The sequence below is a fragment of the Panicum virgatum genome, chromosome 1K (genome assembly GCF_016808335.1).
Source record: "Panicum virgatum strain AP13 chromosome 1K, P.virgatum_v5, whole genome shotgun sequence".
In the NCBI taxonomy this organism is placed as follows: Eukaryota; Viridiplantae; Streptophyta; class Magnoliopsida; order Poales; family Poaceae; genus Panicum; species Panicum virgatum.
Genome location: NC_053136.1, coordinates 42,977,559 through 42,994,852, shown reverse-complemented (window position 1 = coordinate 42,994,852; position 17,294 = coordinate 42,977,559). Strand labels below are relative to the sequence as shown.

The window sequence follows — 17,294 nt, the reverse complement described above, 5'->3', positions numbered from 1 at the left end:
CGCGCCGCACCTGCACGTCACGTCACGTCCGGCCGCGCACGCGCACCGCCCGCCCGGCCGCGCCTCGCCTCGCCTCGCCTCGGCCACGGCCCCGGCCACGGCCCCGGCCCCGGCCCGGCTCGGCGAGGCGAGCGCGCGCGCGTGGTTCACCGTCCTCCTCTTACCGGCTTCACAAGTGGTGTACACGAAGTCCACCTTTTAAGTCGGTTGAGATCCTCATCAATTCCCGGTACGGAATTAAGCATTGATTCCCTAGCATTAATAGTGGGCTTTAAATTCTTTTAATGTTTTAGAATGAATGGGCCAAGCCCATTACTCCAACAAACTATAACCCTGCAGCTCCGCCGCCGTCGCCCGCCCCCGTGCCGCTCCGCTTCGGCCGCCGTTGCTCGCCATGTATCCCGCAGCTACGGCCGCCCATGTGCCGCGCAGCTTCGGCTTTCGCCACCCGCCCCTATGCCGCGGAGCACTGGCCACATCGCCCGATGCACGCCGCCTGGTCCCTTGCCGCGGACAGAGAGGGCGACGGGTTAGGGTGGACATTCGGTTCTTCGACTCGGTTTCTAGTTTTGAAGAAATTCAGTTTTGAAAAAATAAGAACAGTTTGGTTGTAAAAAATTTCGGAAATCGATTATTTCGGTTCTCGATTTTTTTGGTTCGGTTTCGGTTCTAACTGAACTAATTGAATTTTTTTACCGAAAACTAAGAGAAAAAGAAAAACATACATGTTCTATAGCAAATTTAGATAATAGTTTCTCTATTTTAGAGAATAATAATTGAGAAGAGAACAAAAACGATATAGCTATTTTAGTAAAATAACGATCTAGTAAGAGAAATACACAGCAATTGAAGTATTGTACATCACATAAATACTAAATATACTCTTACAAAATGCAAGGTTTTTGTAATTCGGTTCTTTCGTTTAATTCGCTTATCTGAGAGTAGGAACTGAACTTTTTTCGATTATTTCAGTTCTATGCTTTCGGGAACCGAATAGGGAGCCAATTTTTTCGATTTCGGTAGTTTTGGTTTTGATTTTCGATTCTCAGTTAATTACGATCTAGTAAGTGGGCTCTTCAGTCGTTGAGGAGCACAAATGTCATTTCACATGTTGCTCATTTTCCTTTTAATGTTATTCCTTTAAATTCTAACAGATCCCTAAGGAAAAGAGTATACAAAGGATAAATCAGAGATTTCATGGTACCGAGGGAAATTCAGAAAATTCACTGAAAGAACTGGTTAAAATTTTCATGGTATGGAGGGAATTTACTCAATTTTTTACTCGGGTGCCCACCAAGGCCATGCGCAGTCTGAATGTCTGATCAAAAAGACTTGGGACTCAAATTTAGGCTCCCGGGATCTTTTAAATGACCGCCGATCTATAATGTTGTTGTAAGAGCGGCTCGAGCAACGTTCCAGAGTTGAAGCAATCAAGCGCCAAAATCTCGCTACTCCATGATTGTGTCTCAGCTGTTGGAGAAACGAATATTCACTTTGGTAGCATAAAAGGGCACGGTAAGATACAGAAGCCACTGCGAGGATTATTTTGTTGAGAGGGCACAGCTTGCGTAGATCCTTGAGACACCTGTACATTCCTTCTACAAGTCTTTACAAGAAGCATAAGCTCGTCCCCCTCCCCGCCCCTTCTTGTACATTCATTAGAGAGGCAAGAGTTCAAAAGCTACAACTCACATCCAAGACAGACCCAACCACCAGGGGACATGGAATCATCTTCTCCTAGACATTGGAGCAACAGATTTCGATGCTCATCGTTAATCAGTAATTCGGTAGGATTTAACGATGCCATCACTCTTTGCAGTTGGAGTAATCTTCTCAGCAGCAGACGTGAAAGACACAGGGAGCTGCGGTTTGTCATTCACTACCAAGCTCAGGACCTCAGGCCGAGCATAGTGGCCCACAACATCGAAGTCGAATTTGGCCCGAACAATTTCTCCCAGGTCTGCAAATGGCAACAGAATGTTGTAAGTTTTCAATGATCCGAACTGGTACAGAAAAACACTACAAACCCTACAGCTGAACCGTGTATAAAATATACAAAGCCATGTGCTGATCTGCAGAGACATGTGAGTTTGCATTCTTTTTGAAGGAACAGGAGGGGTTTTCAACCCCTACTGATTATATATATTGAAACAAAACGAAAAGGAGGTGCATTCTTACCAAGATCAGCTGTAATCAGTGCCTCTCCTTCGTAGTTGGGACCTGCCAAGACTTCTCCAGATGGAGAAATGATAACGCTGCCTCCAGGGCAAACAACAGTGTCTGCAGAGGGCTCTTCACCGAAACCAGCAAACTCATACTCCGGTGGGGGAGGATAATCCTTTCTGCGGCAGAATTGGTTTGCTGACAAGACAAAGCATCCCCCCTCCAAAGCAATATGTGTCATGGAGGCTTGCCAAACAGGCCTGGAATCAGCAGTGGGGGCACAATATATCTCAATCCCTGCATATAACATAAGAGAAACAACTCAAGTACATGTGGTACCGATGCTTCTTCAGCGATAGCATATGTGATTGTGCTGAATGTATAGTTCCTTTCCATTCAAAGGTTCCATCAAATCCAACGAACTCAGGAAATAATTATTCATATTGTAAGCTGCCTGTTGGAAATTTATCAGCACTAGACTCAATCTTACCTCTACCATAAAGCGCTGTTCTCAAAAGTGGCATTTTATTTTCCCAGCAAATGAGGGCCCCAATCTTTCCAAGTGGAGTGTCATAAACAGGAATCGTCGATCCATCTCCAAATCCCCATATAATTCTCTCTAATGCTGTAGGCATGAGCTTGCGGTGCTTACCCAGGTAACGGCCAAGAGGATCAAAGAAGAGAACCGAACAGTAAAGTGTATAACCTTCCCTTTCAATCACCCCCATCACCAAGAAAACCTTATATTTTCCAGCCATAGCAGCCAAGCGTGTCACCTCTGGACCTGCAGGTCCTTCTGTCAGTAAGTAGATATATACATCTGGTTGAAATAAACACGTCTATAGTAATGAAAAAGAGCAAAAATGTATTGACTGTGAATCTGTGATAAAACGAAAATTAAACAGTGAAACTGATATATAAGATATAAAAAGGATCTTAAATTACTGGAGAATAGGAAACAGTGTCAGGAATGGAGTAAAAAGATCATAAGTTGTAAGATGTAGATGAAGCAGCACTACCAGGTATTAATGAAACGAACAACTTAAACGATTTTCCATATATTGGGGAATGAGAGCCAGTTCAACAATGTAAGGCTTACATACGAATAATAAACAAAAGACATGTTCCATATTATTTCCAAATCCACATACCAGGCACATCTATAGCAGCTGCGTGATACCTCCGGAATGCTTCCTTTCCCTTGTCTTTTGGATTAGCAATACTGACACTGATCCCAAAACCAAAAGTGGATCCTCGAGGGTAGCCTCCAATGAAAGCTTCCGGAAACACAACTAACTGTGAACCATACCCAGCCGCCTCTTCTATCAATCTCTCTGCTTTATCTGTAGTGAAAATAGTATTGTTTACAACAAATCCATATGTATAAGTTCATTGAAATGAATTTATCCTACCAAGAATACTAATACTTTATGCATATCCAGGTAAAAGTAGAAAATCATCCATTCCTGGTCCATGGCCGGCATTGGTTAGATGTGATGGACAATGTGGAACTTGGGAACTAAGCCACAAGACAACATACTACAAGGGCAAACCTTGAAATTGTAACTGAAATACATTTTTTGGTTTTGGAGACTTTTATTTGTCTTAGTAGGAAAGCATTTGAATTCAGATCAGCGTCTGCGGTTTGTTTCAATACAATTGCCAAATAGTAAGCTTCACATGAAAACTGTATGTTCTGCCTGCTAGCTTAGCCAAACTTTAGTATGTGATTACTGCTTAAAGATCCTCCAATGAAATGTGTAAAATAAAACGAATGGCTCCCTTACTCATGAATCAAGGCAGCCTTAATGCTAACCATAACTCATCAAGTTTCGAAACTACTGAGCTAGAAGAAGCATAACTAATATTACTCCACAACGAGCTTCTACATCGCTCGAGCAAGGCGCTCTCCATCAAAGGAGTACAGATGCAGCCTGTTGTGAATCTGCCCCCCTTTCGCCTACACCTACCAATCGCATTATGGCGGCGCGCCATCACATCCCAGATTTGAGCTTGCGTGCGACAAAGGCAATAGGGCGAGCAGCTTGCAGACAGCAAATCAGGCGCCCACTAATTTATGTACCGCGTGCCCGCGCACGGCCGCACACGCACTCGTACTCGCGGAAGAAGAGAGGGGGGATTGGAAACGCGAGCGCGTGCGTACCCAGAGTGGCGGGGGTGTCGTAGAAGACGGTGGAGGCCTGCACGACGGTGGCGCGCACGGTGGTCGCGCTTGGGTCGGCGCCGCCGTTCATCTCCACCTCGTTGATCACCGGCCCGGCGCCCGAGCCCGAGGTCACCAGAGCCATCAGAGTGGGCGGAGAGGCTTGCTACTGCCACTTGCTCGGGGTCGACGCGGAAGTGGGGGGACGAGCCGAGCTCAGGGGAGCCCGGGGTCGTTGTGCCTTGTCCGCGGGCGTGGTTTCTCTTGGATTTTTGGATTGGCGAGGCGCCGGGGGAAGGGGAAGACTGGAACTGGAAGAGGAACGTTCCATCACGACGCTCCTAGGCTTTTCTGTTTTCTCCGGTTTCTGTTTACTGGTGTAGTCATCAGTCAGTAAAGGAGTCGAAAATCAGACTTGCAAGGACAAAGCCAGTCATTATATTGGATGTCTTTAGGTGCATTTGCGACATTTCTATCATCTACATTGGCTGCTAAAGAAAAATGGTTGTGATTCAACACGATCTCATGACATGCTCTGGCCGTGGTTCTCAGGCTGTCTTTTCTTGTTCCTTTTTGCTGATGGGATTATTACATCTGTCCAGATGAAGAGAATGCTGAAAAATAGACACTTGTTTGGTTGCTCCCCAGAAGTCTCTAGAAAAAACTTTGACCGTTAATTAGGAGCGTCAAACAAAGCCATTTTATAAAACCAACTTTAGAACTCCTGCGCTAGAAAATCTAACGAATTTAATGAGGTCTTTGACCGCGTAATTTGAGGATGGTTACATACGCGTTTTCGTTATGGACAAGCTCTCCTTCTGTGCGCATCGATCGACCGACGAATTTTTTGATTTATATACCGTCCCCAACGAGCGAAAGGTTCATGTTTGAACATGATGAATCACTTCGTGCCAACCTGTTGCCCATAAACTTTCCTGCTGACTCACCCTCCGTGGACGAACCTTGCGGTTCCAGAACAGAGCGAGAAAGAAGAGAAAGAGAGGTACGCCAAAGAACTCGTCTTTGAGCCTCTAAAAATAAGGGCAGAAGAAATCAGTATCCTAATTGGAAGAGAAAAGGTTACAAAAAAAAATAGTAGGCGAGGCTAGGCAAACTCAGCTGCTGACTTTGATTGTACTGTAGTAGACTTTCGTCGCCTTTTTCTTTTATAACACTTTCTCATGTTCTTTCATTCATCAGAAGTGTGCTAGAAAACGCCAGTGCTTGTCGAACTACTTGCACGTTAGCACCACTGTAGCCAATCATTGATTAATTATTGTTATTATATTCATCGCGAAAAGTTACACCTATCTCTAAAGAGGTTTTGCAAATAGACTTCATTTAGTACTTCGTGTGGAGGCTAGAAACGGTCTTCTAAAATCTCTATAAGGGAAACCAAACAAGTCCAAAGTGATGATTGATAATGAAGTGATTGTCGTTTTCGACCCACTCACCCACATGCCCTTGATAGCGTCATTATTCTTGGTCATATCGATCCGACTGTGAGAATCAAACCCACCACTGTCCAAGTGGAGATCAACAAACACGCGACAAGAAGATATGATTCCTCACATTCGGCAGAAAGAGGATGGGACCTCTTTGTCCTGACTTTCGCAATTTTCTAGCCAATTTTCTGTAGGATAAGAATAGGATCCATCGTAACTGAACATAAAAGTTTATTATGAAATGTACAGCAAAAGCCCACAATTCACTCGCAAAAAAACAAAAGCCCGCAATTATTGTGATGCAAAGGCCACTTTCAATCGTTGTATCTTTATAACGTCATTAAAGATAGGTGGCCACTAGGTCTTCTTCAAAACGTCATCCCTCTTTGCAGCAAAACTCTGCTCGTCATCGGAAGTGAAGGAGACAGCGGGTTTTGGATCTGTCTTCACCACCAAACTCAGCACCTCAGGTCGCGAGTAGTGGCCCACCACATCGAAATCAAACTTGGCTCGAACAATCTCTCCAAGGTCTGTGAACCATATCAAGCAATTTCCAATGAGAATTCTATGTGCCCTAAGGCATATATGGTACTGTTATCTGGAATAAATAATGCAAGCATATATTATCCTACCAGAGATACAAATAGTAACAGAGATATTCTGCCTGGAATCTATTTGAAATTTTGAATTCCTTGGTTTCTTACCCAGGTCAGCTGTAAGGAGGGCCTCGCCTTCATAGTTGGGACCTGCCAGCACCGTTCCAGATGGTGAAATGATGACACTCCCCCCAGAACAAACAACAGATTCCGGTGATGGCTCTTCCTCTAGGCCACCAAATGTATACTCGGGAGGGGGAGGATAGTTCTTTCTGCGGGTGAACGGGACTGCTGACAGAACGAAGCATCCCCCTTCAAGGGCAATATGTGTCATAGAAGCCTGCCAACTTGTCATGCAATCAACAGTGGGAGCACAATATATCTCAACACCTGCACAAACAAAGACTCGGTATGAAAAATAAAATCAAGTAAATGTGACATTGCGCATTCCAGAATTAACGCCTTATGTTTTCAAAGTATGCCTGACTTTTGTTTCGGGTACTGGGCTAAGCAAGAAATAGGGATACCTTTGGCATACATGGCCGTCCTGAGAAGTGGCATTCTGTTTTCCCAGCAAATGAGGGCACCGATTTTTCCAATAGGAGTATCATAGACAGGTATTGTAGATCCATCTCCAAACCCCCAAAACACTCGTTCCAGTGCGGTAGGCATGAGCTTGCGGTGCTTCCCTAGGTATTTTCCCAGTGGATCAAAGGTGAGCACTGTGTTGTATAGAGTATATCCTGCCCTTTCAACCACGCCTATCACCAAAAACACCTTATATTTTCCAGCTAATGCAGCTAGCTGGAATACTTCTGGGCCTGCATTCATCAAATAAAATGTTTGTAAAGTGATCCGTAGAAATAACAGATGTGTACATTCGTGAAATAAAACATCGATACATTAAGATCATTTTTTAATACCAGGCACATCTATGGCTGCTGCACGATACTTCCGAAAGTCTTCCTTTCCCTTGGCAGTGCGATTGCCAACAACCAGTCCAAAGGTAGACCCATGAGGGTAGCCACCAATGAAGACTTCTGGAAATAAAACCAACTGTGAACCATATCCAGCTGCCTCCGCTATCAATTTCTCCACTTTATCTGTAGCACAATGTGGTTAAGAAATTTACAAAATGCACATTTCCACAGCTTTCCAACTTAACAAAACTGATAAAGGGATTATTGTAAAAGATGTGACTCTAGTACTGGGTAGGAACTGAAGTGGCACATGATAGTATGCCGAAAAAGATTTTATTTAAATGCCTGTGTTGCAACTAAAATACCTCATCCTCCAAGCAAGAAAACTGTCCACGCTACTCACCCACCACTATCTAAGTTGTATCCACCTTTTCCATCTAGTTCATTCACCCTGAGAAAACCCATTGCTTCGTACATATGACTAAGATTAACATCACCTGAAATACACAGCGATGTCTACTTGAAGAGATGCATCATGTCAATCAACTGATACTGTATTGAAGAGATGAAATCTACCCTATAATGACACTCACAATTGAGCTAAACGATTTCGTTATGAACATTTACGGGTATGAGCCATCAATCTACACAATTCAATATGCTAGTTTTGGCGAGACAAACAATCAAGCACCTTGCGCACAGCACCAATCCAGACTCCAGAGCACGCGTGCCACACGGGCCAGACAATGAATCGAGCACTATGTGCGCTACTCCCACAATTGAAGCAACCACGGGCAGATAGAGCAAAACCACACGCACCGAGAGTGGCAGGGGTGTCATAGAACACGGACGACGCCTGCACGACGGTGACCCGCACGGTGGCGCCCCCCTGGTCGGCGCCGGCGTTCATCTCTACCTCCGCGATCACGGATTCGCCGCCGGAGCTCGCTGGAGCCAGGGCCATCGTTTCCGAGTACCGAGCGACCGCCCGGGTCGGGGGAAGAGGACCCCGGGGCCCGGGAGCGGGCTACTTGTCGTGCTTCTTGCGGAGGTAATCGCGGACGAACTGGTCGCGAGCGAGCGTGCGCGCGCGCTGCGGCTCGATGTTGGCGTAGGAGAGGTGGATGCCGAAGGCGAGGAGGCCCGCGCCGAGGGCGAAGAGGGAGGCCGTGGAGAGGAGCTGCCGGGGAGTAGACGGGGAGCACCACCCCATCCGTCGGGGTTGGTGGGCGGTTTATAAGGGAGAACAGAGAGTGGCGGCGGCGGGCGCAGGAAGACGAAGGCTGCAAGTGGAAAGAGATCGGGTGCTGGGTTCTTTTTTTTTTAAGTTTAAGAGACCCTCCCGTCTTACGCAGGAACAAAAGACGTGAGGCTCGTCGGCTTATCTAGACTTGGCTTATTGTGGGTTATTTCTTCTCACACAATATTATTCAATCTACTAGTCGAGTACTATTTATTCTAACAGCCGAACATGCTCAATGTTGATTACATCAAAGCACAGAGCAGGTCGGAACCAACCGCCCAGCAGAGTTTAAGGGCCAGCGACACAAGAAAAAAAGCTAGCAGTCCGGACATAACAAAAGGAACTTACTAGCTCCATCAAACCACACAACAGGGTCAATGTAATCACTCAGCCAGAAGAGCTTCAAACCGGGGCTCAGCTCTCGGAACTTTCACCGCAGCGACATGTCCTTCCATCAGAAAGTCTTGTCTGTCGACGCACCTGATCAGATCTTCGTTGGACATTGCTGCTTCCCAGCTCCAACTATGACTCCGGCAGAAGCACACCAGATCCATAGACATACCTTTCTTCACCCAGAAATTCTCCCGGATCTTGTCGCGATCAGTTTGAGGTTGGATAGTACATGGGACAATCTGTCCTTTGTTTCCTCTGGACACAGAATTAGCCAATTCTATGTCGTTGAGATAATTCTCATTAGGACACATCTGACATCCCTCCAAGACGCATTCTGAAAACAGGATTCATTTCTCAATTTCCACATACTTCATAAAACAGCAGAGGTAATAATATTATGAGCCAAAAAAATATTTGTTACTCAGCCACATAGCTGCTACAGAAGTAAAGTTATCATCAATATTAACCCCTAGACATTCAGAAATCATTGCCCAAATCTGTCTCAAGACAACGCAATCAAAGAAGAGGTGGTGACCAGATTAATTCTCAGAACAGAACAAGCAGTTAACATCATCTAACTTCTTCCTAATGTTCAAGTTAGTCAGGAGCTTATTTTTGGCCGAAAGCCAAAGAAAGAAGTGCACTCGGGGAGAGATTTTTAAAGATCAAACAGCCCAGACATGCACAGAGATGATGCCTCTAAAATTGATGATTCTATAGAGGGACTGTGTTAGAAGCAAAGCACCAAATCAAAGCGTCTTCCTCAAAAGAGAAAGTAATCGTAGAAGCCAGCTGCACTACTTACAGCCAATCATTCCACCTCTGCTCACTCACAGTTCTCCTAAAAGAGCACTTGAGGGTGGACCCATCCCATACCTCACTAACTGTGTGGGACTTTTCATTTACAATCTAATAGAGTTTCCAAAATTGGATAGCTAAGCTGGTGGTATCCAGCCAATTATCTTTCCAAAACTTCACCTTTTGGCCATTACCAATCTTCCACATGAAGCCCATTTTAGCTGCACTTGCACCCCACATGACACCCTTGATAAAATTAGAAGCCCCCCGACTGCTAGTATGAAAAATATTTGGTTCACTAGTATTGTACTTAAAATCTAACAGCTGCCTCCACATTTTCCCTCCACTTTCTTGATACCTCCTCAGCCAAGAACCCAGAAGACACATGTTCAAATCCCTTAGGTTAGGAATCCCTAGGCCTTCAAAATTTTTACATATGGAAACTGATTCCCAGTTCACCAAGTGATATCTATGTTTATCAACCTCATCCTCCAGCAGTGCCATGTGAGTATTGATTAACACAAGTGGTATCTATGTTTATCAACCTCATCCTCCAACAATGCCATGTGAGTATTGATTAACTGGAGGGCCCACTTTGGAAACTTAATGAAAGACAATAAGTAAACAGGTATGTTTGCTAAGCATGTCTTAATAAGTACTACTCTAGCAGCTGAAAAAAAAAGCCTCCCTCTCTAGCTACCTATTTTCTTGAGAAATTTGTCTACCAAAGGTTGCACCTCTTCCCTCTTGAGCTTTTACCACTTTGTCACTCGCTCGTTTAGCACTTTTAAAATGGCTCCTACATATTTAGCACTTCTGTGTCTGCAGCTTCTATATTTTTACCACTTTGTCCTACGTGGCACGCCACGCGGCATGACACGCTGGCGCACAGTCAGCAGGAGGACGCAAAATGTCTGGAGTGCCCCTCACATGCTCCTCTCTTTCCCTCTCTAATAGCCGGGTCCCATAGCTCCTCTCGCTGCCAGACAGCCCAACTAGTCAGCTTCGTCTCCCACCTCCAGACGGCGCTGTTGGCGCCTACCAACGTCATCAGCGATGACGCCCGCAGAAGCCAATTTGGGGTGGTAGTATTTCATGAACTATGAATAAATCCGCAAGCGCACGGAATATTGTTGTAGCATTTTACCCGGGAGTATACCGGGGTGTCATTTATATTTCCGCAGGGAAGACGGTGAGAAAGAAGATATATAGATTAGTTGGTGAACTCTATCTAGATTGGATATTCTCATGCATAAACAGGGGTAAGATAATAACATGGTAGGAGATAGTGTGACACACACAAACTACCCTCTTGGATAAATAAAAGATAAAAGAAAGATAAAAGATGCTTTAGGCCGGGAGCAAGGTAGAAGTCTGAGATCGAGTCAGATGTGCTAGGCTAGCTATATCTACACTTTCTCATTGGTTAGCTCGTCAGAGATTAAACTACACAACAGGGAGATCGCTATCGAAGCAACGGGAGGAGTCCATATACCCCGGCGACTTTATGTACCTCCTACCCCCCATACCGAACGTGGAGGATTACTCGAGCTCGGATAGCACTGTCACCACCTGCCGGCTACTTCTACAAACCGTGGGTATAGTTGACATCCAGCAACACTTAGCTAATCTAGACACCACGTCTACACTAGTAAGGAATACTCTAGTGTCCCGCGCGGAGTCCCCACCTTCCGAATGGAAATACATCACACTAGAGCAATCATACGAATACTGAAGCAGTTGATAGAGTTCTAAGAACAAAAGACTAACTATCTCCAGCACAGGGCGATCATACAATGCAAGCATGGAATGATAACGCAACCATATCATGAAGCATATATCCGATAACTCAGAACATACTTCAAGCAGATATCAGCAACCATAATCTAATTCTATTACAAACAACCGAATATTACAAGAGAGAGCTAGAGATGAACCCATACCAGAACTCTCGAGCAACTCCGGCGACTCGATAACTCCTAGACTTCTTCTAAACTCCATTAAGCCTAAAAACTATACAAAAAATGCAAGAGAGGAGATGAGAGGTGTGTGGTGTGTGTGTTATTCTCTACCCCCTTGTATTTATAGCAGGGAGCCACGGAGTGAAGTTTGCAGAACCGCCTTCAGCAACCAGTGAGGAGATGACACGTGGCGAAGTTGAGGCGGTGGGGCCCACGGGCTAGGTCGGCCGACCAAGTAGGTCGGCCTGCCCGGGCCACCAACCGCCCCCATCTTCTTCCAACGGGCTGTCTTGGGCCTCCTCTTGTCTGAATGCTGGGGTTTGCCTTGTCTTGATGGGTTTTGGTGAGGTTTTTGGGCTACACTTGGTCCAACTGAGCCTGAATCGGTGCTCTAATAATTTCTGTGGTTTTATGTCGGGTTAAAGTGTACTTGTAACCTGCATATTAGCTTGAAAATATAACTTGCATATTCTAAAAGATAAAGTGTGGTATAGGGACTTTATTGGATAATAATACGTGTAAAAAATACAAACTCTTATGATTTTCTGATCAAGTTGATGTCTGAAAATGAAATGATAGTTAGTGAGCATCAACACGCGCCTTTCTTCTTCCTCCTCCCGCTCGCGGTCCTGGCGGCCGCGGCGCCCTTGGGGCTACTCCTCCCGCTGCTCCTCGCGGCGGCCGCTCTCCTCCGAGCCGGGGAGGCTCTGGTCGCGCTGGGCGTCGAGCACCTCGTCCACGTCCCGCGCCCGCGCCGCGAACACCAGCTCTTTGGCCGCGCCATCCAGCTTCCTGAGCACGTTGTTCGCGCCGGCCAGCTACACCCTGTCATTCTTGTCGGCGTGGACCTCGAAGTGGACGATCTGGAGGTTGCTGCCCCGGGAGGCAAGGCGCAGGCACACGCACTCGCAAATGAAGCAGCCTCACAATCTCACATGCAAATTCAGGGGCTGTTGAAATAGAAATTCCTTCCTTGCTTAGAAATTGCACGGAAGTAGTTTTTTATTTTCTTTCCTACTAGTTAATCGATGAATTCGTTGGGGGGGAATCAGAGAGCACGAGGAGCAGACAACAGAGCATACCAAGAAACAACAGCAAGAGGGGAGAGCAGGAAATGAAATCGTAATCAAGACGGCGGTGGTCCGCTCACCAGGTGGGCGGCGGGCATCTCCGCCATAGAGGCCACGGCGTCCCTGAGACGGGGTGCGCGAGCGCGGAGGAGAAGGTGAGGTCGTAGGCGGGCTGGTGCTGCGAGGACGTGAGGGCAGCCGAGGAGTTGGCGCGGACGGGAGGGAGCGCATCAAGGAGCGGCTGCGGCAGGGCTTGGCTCACTCCTCGCAGCCTAGCGACCTGAGGTGGAAGATGAATCTGACCAGTGGGTCCACCTGGCGGTGAGAGGAGCTGTGGGATCCAGCTGTCGGAGAGTGAGAAGAGAGGAACAAGTGAGGGGTAGGAAGGACATTTTGCATGTTGTTGCTGACCGTGCACCAGCGTGTCATGCCGCGTGGCGTGCCACGTAAGACAAAGTGGTAAAAATGTAGGAGCTGCAGACACAGTAGTGCTAAATATGTAGGAGTCATTTTAAAAGTGCTAAACGAGCGAATGGCATCCGGTATAATGGTAAATATGTAAAAAAACCCCGACAAGGTTCTCGCCGCTCTCGCTGTGTCAGCCCAATTTACAGTAGTGATAATCGGTAGTGACAGTGCCACGAACCATCTGCCACATGGGCCAATGTAGGAGAGAGAGAATGGTGCAAGGATAATTGGTAGTGACAGTGCCACGAACCATTTGCCACATGATTTGGTGTGTTTGATCCAAATGCTAATATCCAGAAGTGGTAAAGTTTAGCACGAGCTCATCCAAACATAAGTACTAATAAGATGAGCCAAATTCTAGCTAAAATTTAAAAATTTAAACAAAATTATGAGTTCTAATATATAGTAAGGTTTAGCACTAACTTTAGCGCAACAAAGTGTTCAATTTTGGGTTTCAAAAATTCTGTGAGCCTAAATTTGAGTCCCAAGTTAGTTCATTTTACATTCAGACCACACATGTCAGCAACACTAACAGAGTACGTGTTGGCATGGCATTGGTGGGTATTGGAGTAAAAAATCCGAGGGGTGTTTCGGCCTTTTGCAATCCAACTACTCAACCACAAGAGCAACAACAATAGAACCAAAAAACTAAATCGAGAGACTTAATACGAGAGCCCTCCCAATTTGGCAATACGAGGAAGGAGAAGGAGATAGAAAAGGGAAAAGAAAAGTAACAAATCAGAACAAAGAAAGTAACAATGTCGAATTCTGGCGATCTTTTCCAACTCCAGCAGGAGGTGGGCAAAGCGGGCGGCAGTGAGGCCAGCGATGAGGCAAAGGAGCGATTTAAGTTAAGGGTTACTGGGTTAGGATCTCTAGGTTTGAAGGATTCTATAGCCGGTGGGTTTAGAGAGATGGCCGGCAGTGGCGACAAGTCCGGAGGTGGTGGTAGGTTGAGCGTGGCGAGGCCGGCAGCGATGGCGCGCGAGCGAGTGGTGGGAGAGGCCCGTTGGACGGTGCCGACGGCAGGGGATCTGAGGAAAGGGGAGATGGAGGGAAGGGTTGTCCTTGCCAAGCAAGGGAGGTTGGAACAGGGAGTGTAGGGAGACGTAGGGCGGAATTGAGGAAGAAGGCGAGCGTTTTTCTATCGGATGGATAGGGAGCGTCAGCCAAGTGGATAAGTTTAGGGCAAGGAGGCTCTAACCCAAAACATATCGTGAGGGGCTCTTCATGTAGAAGTCTTGGTAATAGAAACATATACCTTGCACCTTATTAGTGACCCACACCGTCGTACACCACTAGAGATCAAGGACTCATCATGCGTCCAACCAGGTGATACGGTAATCACCGACTTGATTGCTGGTGATGTCCAACACGTCCCACACTACCTGCGACGCGTCAACGATATTGGGCTCGCACGACGGCTGGAAGGTGTGCGGCTTGTTGTAGTCGTGTAGGCTGTTGCACTAAAAGGTCGTCAAATTTGACCTAGATAATTTAAAGGTCAGTCTCAAATTTTATTATGATCTAAAAATTTAAAGACCAAATTGAGTTGTGAAGTGACTACTAAGATTGTGGCCCATTACCACCCCTCACCTGTCCACGACCTCGAGCACGGATCTTCCCTTGGCGTTGATCTGGATGTGCCTGTGGCAGTACTTGCCGTGGTTGTACCACCCAGTGGAAAGGGCCACGACACAGTGTGTTATTGTGTACTTGCCGTCGCACTCCGATGGGTGGCTGCCATCTCCGCTCGCTTCGAAGTCCCAGTGACCAGCGGCGAGCATACCTAGCAGACTTGTCACACCAAGGTTCTACACTCTAAAATTTATGTTTTAGATTTAAACTGGCCCAACAAACCGGTCTATATGTATAATTCAGTCAAATTTATTCCGAAATATTTTTTTGTTTCGAAATAACTTCTATTGTTCGAACAATAATTTTTTCTGGGACTTTCAATTGTTCAAACAAAAGTTTTTCTGGACCAAAAAAATTGTTTTGAAATAAAAAATAGTTATTAAATTTTTGTGTGATAATTTAACTATCAATTACACGTGTGACCCCTAATATTTAGGGGCAGCAGCGTACCTATACCTCAGGTAGATGTGCCCCGGCTTGCAGCACTCCCCGCACACGTGACCCGTGCTCGGCCACTCCAGCGAGCCGCTCGGCTGGAACTTGGTGCCCACGCGGAGGCCTGGGAACGTGACGAGCAGGAGGCCCGCCAGAGCAAACACAAGGAGGCCCGCCCTAACTAGCGAGTTCGTGGTCTGTCCATCCACCGATTCCTCAGTTTCTGGAAGAAATCCATTTGACCAACATGCCTTGAATATACGTACGCAACTCTACTCCTATGAGCACCTCCAAAAGACTGAGCCGACAAATCCTTGAGATTGAGGAAGTCACACAAGCGCTCCGCTGTCGATGGGAACGTCGCCTACCACTGAAAGCACAAACGCCGTTAAATTCTAGAATATTCGCTCCCCTGGGAGTCGAACACAGGACCTCAGGTACTACATAGGCTCTTGTAATCACTAGGTTACGTGTCCTTTCGCCGATATGGCTCAATTAGTGCAATTAGAACGGTAGAGCTTGGGCCAAATCTCAAATCCTGGGCCCGCCCTGTGAGCATTGATGTGGAGATCCCTGCCCTATTTATAGCTAGCTAGGTAGTGAGCGATGTCTCCCGTGCTTATTAGAATGGTGGCGTCGTGACCAACGATGTTTGGAATTGGTAACTTGTTATCTATTGCGACGCAAGACCGCCATTTTACTTGATCGGAGTTTCGGTGGAGTTTACCGCTAGATGTAGCAAGTTTCAGTCAGATGATGCGTGCAGGCATGCAACATGGATTGGCAGAGTAAAGATTAAAGAACAAGCTTTTTTCAGCACCCTCCCCTCCGTGGTTCCGCCTGAGTCGACGAGCAAGAAGATACAGCCGCGCACATAAACGTGCAACGAGCCAAGCGTACGGTCCATTTCGTGTTCTAAAATATCTTGTCACTAACTAAGCTTAAAATTACCATATAATCATGAGAAGTTATACAAGTCTATGAATTGGTGCACCATGGCCAATTTTGGAACTGGCTTCGCCCCTACGTGCGGCTTGTCGCAGCCGTGCGAACTTGGCGAGCACGGACCTGCCCTGACGCGCTGATCTGTATGTTCTTCGAAAAGGCAACTGTCCTTGGCATACCACTGGAACCTGCCGTCGCAATTCGACCGGTCGCCGCCGTTGCCGCCTTCCTCGAAGTCGTTGAGCGTCATGACGGCCTTGATCCCCGTCACCGGAGGCGAGCACACGTACGTCGGGTAGGCCCGCCCGGCATTGCAGCACTCGTCGCACGAGGGGACGCCCTTGGTCGGCCGCAGCGTGCCGCTCTTTTTTTTTTATATAAGTCATCTGAGTATAGCTATAGTATATATTTTTACATGCACGCACACTAATCCTACACACACATCTCACTCGCACTCATATATTTGTAAACCTACAACTACACTTAGAACAGAAAACCGTGTCCATCTTGAGATCACCTGATGACGCCGTAAGCAACTGGCGTGTGCTGCTCTGTTAGTACAATGCGTGCAGATGACGCCACTGCTTCCATTTCCTGCGAGCCCATGTATACTTAGAAACATTGAGAGATGGAGGGGAAAACCTTGAGAGATGACTGCCATATACTCCAAAATACCCATTTAACTTCTTAATTTTAAATAAACACCAAAATGAGCAGACAGATGATGCAATAACCTGTTGATATTTTAAATAAATAAACACACACTGAAACAGCCACGCTATGTATCGCAGTGCTCAAGGTGGACTGAGAGAACAAAAGGAGAGGGGAAAAAAAGTGCTACTGAACAAAATATACCTGGCCTTATCTGGCACGAACCAAAATGCTCCTGCCGACCTTGAACTCAACAGCATCTAGATCCGTGACATTTGTGCAGTATTAACTTCCAAATTGAACATGTGGGGGGAAAACTCAGGATTCTACCGCTTTAGTTCGAGATACCAGCTTGACAAATTTTATGTAACTTGCAGGTTTTATTTGTTCTTGATCATTCAAAC

At 46.4% G+C, this 17,294-nt stretch overlaps 3 protein-coding genes and 1 long non-coding RNA gene across 4 annotated transcripts; all 4 read right to left on the bottom strand.

The window, feature by feature from the left end:
- Positions 1 to 1,486: 1,486 nt before the first annotated feature.
- LOC120710000 (bifunctional nitrilase/nitrile hydratase NIT4-like) lies at positions 1,487 to 4,679 on the bottom strand. The gene is made up of 5 exons (XM_039995630.1): positions 4,328 to 4,679; positions 3,315 to 3,506; positions 2,654 to 2,947; positions 2,179 to 2,460; positions 1,487 to 1,960 (listed from the first exon to the last, which is right to left on the bottom strand). The coding sequence occupies exons 1-5, from the start codon at positions 4,470 to 4,472 to the stop codon at positions 1,773 to 1,775; spliced, it is 1,101 nt and encodes a 366-aa protein (XP_039851564.1). The 5' UTR covers positions 4,473 to 4,679; the 3' UTR covers positions 1,487 to 1,772.
- Positions 4,680 to 5,973: 1,294 nt separating this feature from the next.
- Positions 5,974 to 8,571, bottom strand: LOC120709983 (bifunctional nitrilase/nitrile hydratase NIT4-like). Its single transcript, XM_039995613.1, has 5 exons — positions 8,108 to 8,571; positions 7,292 to 7,471; positions 6,896 to 7,189; positions 6,477 to 6,758; positions 5,974 to 6,302 (listed from the first exon to the last, which is right to left on the bottom strand). Exons 1-5 carry the CDS (start codon positions 8,250 to 8,252, stop codon positions 6,130 to 6,132), a joined length of 1,074 nt encoding a protein of 357 aa, XP_039851547.1. The 5' UTR covers positions 8,253 to 8,571; the 3' UTR covers positions 5,974 to 6,129.
- Positions 8,572 to 14,813: 6,242 nt separating this feature from the next.
- On the bottom strand, positions 14,814 to 16,489 carry LOC120655545 (putative ripening-related protein 2). Its single transcript, XM_039933408.1, has 3 exons — positions 16,363 to 16,489; positions 15,316 to 15,517; positions 14,814 to 15,018 (listed from the first exon to the last, which is right to left on the bottom strand). Exons 1-3 carry the CDS (start codon positions 16,487 to 16,489, stop codon positions 14,814 to 14,816), a joined length of 534 nt encoding a protein of 177 aa, XP_039789342.1.
- Positions 16,490 to 16,606: 117 nt separating this feature from the next.
- LOC120709975 lies at positions 16,607 to 17,216 on the bottom strand. The gene is made up of 2 exons (XR_005689797.1): positions 17,095 to 17,216; positions 16,607 to 16,833 (listed from the first exon to the last, which is right to left on the bottom strand). It is a non-coding gene; the product is annotated as an uncharacterized LOC120709975 (long non-coding RNA).
- Positions 17,217 to 17,294: the final 78 nt, after the last annotated feature.